At 37.4% G+C, this 6,000-nt stretch overlaps 1 protein-coding gene and 1 non-coding gene across 2 annotated transcripts in view; both read left to right on the top strand.

Moving 5' to 3' along the window:
* The first annotated feature begins 1,116 nt into the window (after positions 1 to 1,116).
* Positions 1,117 to 1,198, top strand: Trnal-uag (transfer RNA leucine (anticodon UAG)). The gene has a single exon. It is a non-coding gene; the product is annotated as a tRNA-Leu (tRNA).
* A 4,425-nt stretch (positions 1,199 to 5,623) lies between these two features.
* Positions 5,624 to 6,000, top strand: part of LOC144447194 (melatonin receptor type 1A-like) — a 948-nt gene continuing 571 nt past the window's right edge. Inside the window, exon 1 of the mRNA XM_078137098.1 lies at positions 5,624 to 6,000. This exon is cut by the window's right edge and continues 571 nt beyond it. Coding sequence (XP_077993224.1) covers positions 5,624 to 6,000 — 377 coding nt within the window.

Here is a 6,000-nt window from a genome sequence, read left to right on the forward strand (position 1 = left end):
CATGGAGTGTAATTCACGTCAAAAGTTGAACTCGTCAATTCAGTGACACGTCAGGAACGTCAAGTGATAAGTCAGGGCCGTCAAATGACAAGTCAGGAACGTCAAATGACAAGTCAGGTCCGTCAAATGACAAGTCAGGAACGTCAAGTGATAAGTCAGGTCCGTCAAATGACAAGTCAGGAACGTCAAATGACAAGTCAGGTCCGTCAAATGACAAGTCAGGAACGTCAAATGACAAGTCAGGTCCGTCAAATGACGAGTCAGGAACGTCAAATGACAAGTCGGGTATCTCAAGTTATAAGTCGTTCCTGACTTATCACTTGACGTTCCTGACTTATCACTTGACGTTCCTGACTTGTCAATTGACGAGTTCAACTTTTGACGTGAATTACGCCCCATACGTGTGTGTGTATGCATTTATTAGTATCCCAAAAATATGAAAGTAGAAACATACGTGAACCGAAAGTCTCGTTTGTTGTTTTACGGGATGATCGCACAATGTCGCACATGCTTAATAAACGTTCGTTTAGGACAAAACAACTACCGCCTCCCCCATAACGAACATTCGCGAGTGCGACATCGACATAATTGTTTGTATATCGATGTAAACCAAGACGAAAATTGTATCGGTTACATCACTACGATCGACGCAATGCAAACACATGATGGTAAACCAATTAAAATACTACCACAAACTCAGCACTGTATATATCACATTAGAAGTAAATTTTAATCAATTTTTAAACATCTCAGTAGTAAATACAGAACATGTTATCATTGAAGACGTAAAAGGTTTCGAAATTTGGTTAGCAGTGCGAAAATGAAGTCACATCTGTTTGTGAGAATTATGAAATATATCTTATATTATCATTATTAAATATATATATGTGCGATCAATTATTGTTACAGTCGCATTGACGCCAGACCCCCTCACCCCCTAAACGAACGAATTCGAAGTTCGTTTATTGAGCTTGTGTGACATTGTGCACTCACTCGTTCTAACCTCTTGTGTGGTGGTCTGAGATTTACCCGAATCCAAAATCATCTGCGCCAAAGATGCAATATTATTTTTTTATTATCATATGTTGCCCGAAATCGAACAGTAATTCTGTGTCAGGTAGCGTGGCCGAGCGGTCTAAGGCGCTGGTTTTAGGCACCAGTCATTTCGATGGCGTGGGTTCGAATCCCACCGCTGCCAGTAATTTTGTTGCAACCTTAGATCAACATTTTGTCCAAGAAAAGTGGATTTGTATAACCTTGAAAAAGTTGAGCTATGAATTATCCAAGAAAGGGATATGAGAATTCAGTTGACAAAAATTTAAACGAATATTACCTTATTTTGAATACGTTTGCTGTACGTAGAACTAACTATATTTCTTTCATTACATACTTAAGATTTACTTCCGATGTAGCTACCACCATGAGTGTCCTACAGTAACACTTATGTACATTTGTTTGTGTGAACTATATATACATTTGTGCGATCAATCATTGTTACAAAATCTTAAGGATTTGAATTCCTGGGACCGGGAGTTCTATAAACCGTATAGACTGAAGTGTTATTCTTTCATATACAGTTATATGGTACTCATGTAATACCTGCACAGTTATATGCAAATTTATTTGAAAGACTAACTACATAGAAATGCTGTAAATGCAATCATCCCAAAGAGTCAGATATGTTAGCTATGGTGACACTGACTAAAAAGTGTGTGTGTGTGTGTGTGTGTGTGTGCGCGCGCGCGTTTCCATGCGTGTGGATGTGTGTATACATATAAAATTAAAAAAAAGACGAGTGTGTTATTTCATTATGGATTAACACTATGGTCTATTTCACCAAAATGATCAGTAGGTGTATGGGTGAGCGGGTGAACTCGCTGACTGTGTGTACAGTGCGAGGGTGAATGTATAGTCAGGTGGGTCATCAACAGTATCAAAGGTAAATTAGTAGTATAAAGGTTACACATTTTAAAGTAAGAACTTATAGCTGGCCTGCATTTGCTGATAAGTTCAGTTCTGCTGTTCGAGAGGTCGATTTATTATTCCAGAGGCATAGTTGACATCCTTTGGTAACATTGGAATATGAGTTAGCTCGTTCGAGGACTGACCAGTTCATATCGTAATTAGTTTTATTACCTTCAAGCATAGCCCCTTGTGGGTGGAGGGTCTATGCTTTAAGGTGTCAAATAAAATGTATTTACTGAGCGCAGTATCTTTCTTCTTGTGTTCAAGTGTGAATGAAGACTTGTGGTTATTCCATCTGTTTTTGAATTATGTGTCACCAACACCTATGTATATTTTATGATCTTGGTTAGTGGTAACCGTTGCTTTGTAGACAATGTTTTTTATGAGGCATTTTCCTGCAAGGGGAGATTCGTTTGGTTTCTTGCATGCAGTTACGGTTACTGTGTTGTATCTGGCTAGCATTGGGAGGATGAATTTATTGTGTACATTTATTATTTTACTTGTCTATGAGGTGCGGAAATTTTCTGCCGACGTTAGTTGCAACATGTTTACTGTAGGGTGGGTTGAACCAAGTCATATTGCGGCTGCGATTACGCTTGCACTGGCCCATGGGTGTGACTTTTGGGGCGAATTTGAGCGTATGATTGTATCCAGCTCCATTGAGTGCATCTTGGTATGTAGTTGTCCTCGTTGTCAAAGATATGGTTAACTTTGCTGAGTAAGTAAGTGCCTATGAGTTTGCAAGTTTCTGCTCCATCATAGCAGCCCATGGTAATATCAAATAGGTAAGGTGTGGGTTGGACTTGTGCCATGGTGAATCATCGTGGAAAAGTAAAGTTTTCTTTGTATGCATTACTACTTCCTTTTCTTCGTCAAGTGCTTCATCTAGGAGATTCTGGGTAATTGATGTGTAGAATTCAATTACATTAAACATGAGGGAAGGACATGATTGCTTATTGGTGATGAACGTGATATATATATATATATATATGTATATAATATATATATATATATATATATATATATATATATATATATATACATATACATATACATATACATATATATACATATACATATACATATACATATATATATATATATATATTTATATATGTGTGTGTGTGTGAAATGTGAAATGTGAAATGTGAAATGTTCATCTATGCTAGAGTAAAAGTGTTCAATACACAATGTAGAGCGGTGTAAGCAAAGTACACAGGAGCCGTTACACAGTGTTTCACACGGTATGTACCTTGCTTCATACTATTATATATATATATATATATATATATATATATATATATATATATATGTATATATTGAGCCAAGTAAAATGCGAGTGACTTAGAAATAAGGGGCCTTTGTCATTACTCGTCTAGCGACTCATAGTGACAACCCTTAGGTCACGGTACGGGCTGAATGTGAGAAAAATATTGGAGAATGACATAATTATATCAGCACCAGTAATATCAAAGAAATGTCGGGGAAAGTAATGGTAATTTTAAGCGTTTTGACTCATTTTTCGAACACGGCAAAATCAGTGACGTAGACGTGTTTACAAATCTAGACGGCATTGGAGGTGTTCATCAACGGAGACATTTAATTACTCATCTGCCGTCAGTGTTTTCTGTTTTGCCAACATTGTTTGATACATCAAGATGTTGTTTGCTCTAGCTGGTAAATATGTACCTCTGAGATTTCATGGCAGTAGATTTTCTTTTCGAACGATTTGTGATGATTGTCTTTCAGCCTGAATGTTTGTGAAACCAGTGCATTTATCTTATAATTATTTTAGAACAAGGATGAAAGAATGTATAGGTTGGCTATGATGTATCTTTTTTTGTTGAAGCAATGTTTATATTTTAGGGAATTGAATAAATACAAATTTTATATGAGATTGCATTGGTTGCCTCAAAACACTCGTATGGGGGCGGGGAACACGGATGCCATCTCATGATTCTTCGTCAAACGTGTAAATGTCACATACGGTGTAACTAGCCATACTATAAACACGGATCATGCCCATTCCTAACACCTAAAGCCAAGCGTCAGGCCGGCTTTGCAATAGATTTTTTTAATAAGAAAAAGCCTTAAGGATGAAACTAATGGGCTTCATTGACACTACCTTTCATTCATACGTCGAAGAAAAAATAGTTTTGCGGCGTGTAAGACCGATATTGTATTAATGCAGGTTTCAGCAAAACGTTAACAATGTCAGTGGGTGGATAAGTATCCCAGATTAGCAAAGTACTACACTCTAATATCTCTTTGCTGAAAGGAACTGTAGTCATACGAATTCTTATAAAAAGTAATTCTATGTCGATGACGTCGTGTTATCACGACACTAAGTAATGGGGCCTTCAGTAATCTCAAGGAGGGGGAGGGCTGGGGAAATTAGGGGATGGGATTTATATTTTACAATTTGGTTCATCTAGAGTACTATGTTTTAGAAATTGGAATAAGGGTGGTAACATTTACTTTGACTCATTGTATTATCTAACTTTGCAATGTTTTGCTATTTGACGTGGGGGAGGAGGAACAGCAAAGTGCTGCAAAGCCGTGTCGATGAGATCACTTTTGTAATGTCACTGACACAGACTATGATCACATGGTATGTGATTCTGGCAAGTTGCTATATGATCTCAGTATGAGTATGTATGTATGTATGTATGTATGTATGTATGTATGTGTGTATGTGTGTATGTATGTATGTATGTATGTATGTATGTACACGTATGTATGTATGTATGCATGTACGTACGTACGTACGTACGCATGTATGTATGTATGTATGTATGTATGTATGTATGTATGTATGTATGTATGTATGTATGTGTTTGTGATGAAAAACATACAGAGTGCAGCGAGTTATATGTGCTAACAACTGTGTCACCCTCTCTCTCTCTCTCTCTCTCTCTCTCTCTCTCTCTCTCTCGTTCTTTCTGTATTACAATACTTTTGATATTTCAACTCATCCAAAGAATTAATGAGCTTCAAAATGTTAAATTGTTGTGTTCATTTATTTATTCTTCATTTCACTATCTCTCCTTATTGATGCATATCGTCTCGTGTGTCTATAGAGAAAGAGAAATTCAACAATAGTGTGACTATGACTACGTCCATTCTTTCCTTTTATCAAAAATCATTTTGATAACGATGCACGCGTAAATACTTTGGCTTGAAGCAAATGAAGTGAATATCTGAAAATTGTATTGAAGTATCCATTGTTGGCTTAGGCCCTTCGTTTGGAAACCACGGCTCAATTGTGTAACTTCTGTAGCAGCACTGGAGGCAACATTTTATTTTGACATTTTGCGTGAACTGTTAGTAAATGCAACATGATCATACAGACGTTACTATGACGTAGGGCTGATCTTAATCATTATTGACCATGAAGTTGTAGAATATCCAATAAGAATGCAGAAAATGGAGAACGTGGACCAATCACAAATTAGGTCAAATTTTGGAGTCTCTTTAGAATGTAGAATATCAAACAAGATTTTTATTTTAAATGTTGTTGTACTTTGGACGCCAGTACATTACATTTCCGTCAGAAACTCTGCTCGTGGTAAGCGCCGGCATATTTTTCAAGTTTCAAACAGAGATGAATACCACAACACACACGACCACCGAGGCGATACCGTTGCAGGTTCCCATGATGAAGATACCGGCTGTTTGGATAACCCAAGTAGTTGGTACTATCGAAGGTGTAATGACTTTGCTTGCCCTCGTTGGAAATGTGATTGTCTTTGCTGCCGTAATGCTAAAGAAACAACTTCGTACATACAGCAACGTCTACTTGGCTAATCTCAGTATGACTGACATCATTGCAGCAGTGTTCGTCTCTTCAATAGTAACTGACTCCTACCTCTACCGTCGTTGGAGATTTTCAAAGATTTACTGCATACTTCATCACAAACTGCACCCTTGCTTGTTGACAGTATCTTTATTACTCAGTGCAGGTATTGCTCTGAACAGATACATGTATGTTGTCCACAACGACAAATATCGTCGCCTTACCAACAAAGTGTCCGT

This window comes from Glandiceps talaboti, chromosome 16 (genome assembly GCF_964340395.1).
Source record: "Glandiceps talaboti chromosome 16, keGlaTala1.1, whole genome shotgun sequence".
NCBI lineage: Eukaryota > Metazoa > Hemichordata > Enteropneusta > Spengelidae > Glandiceps > Glandiceps talaboti.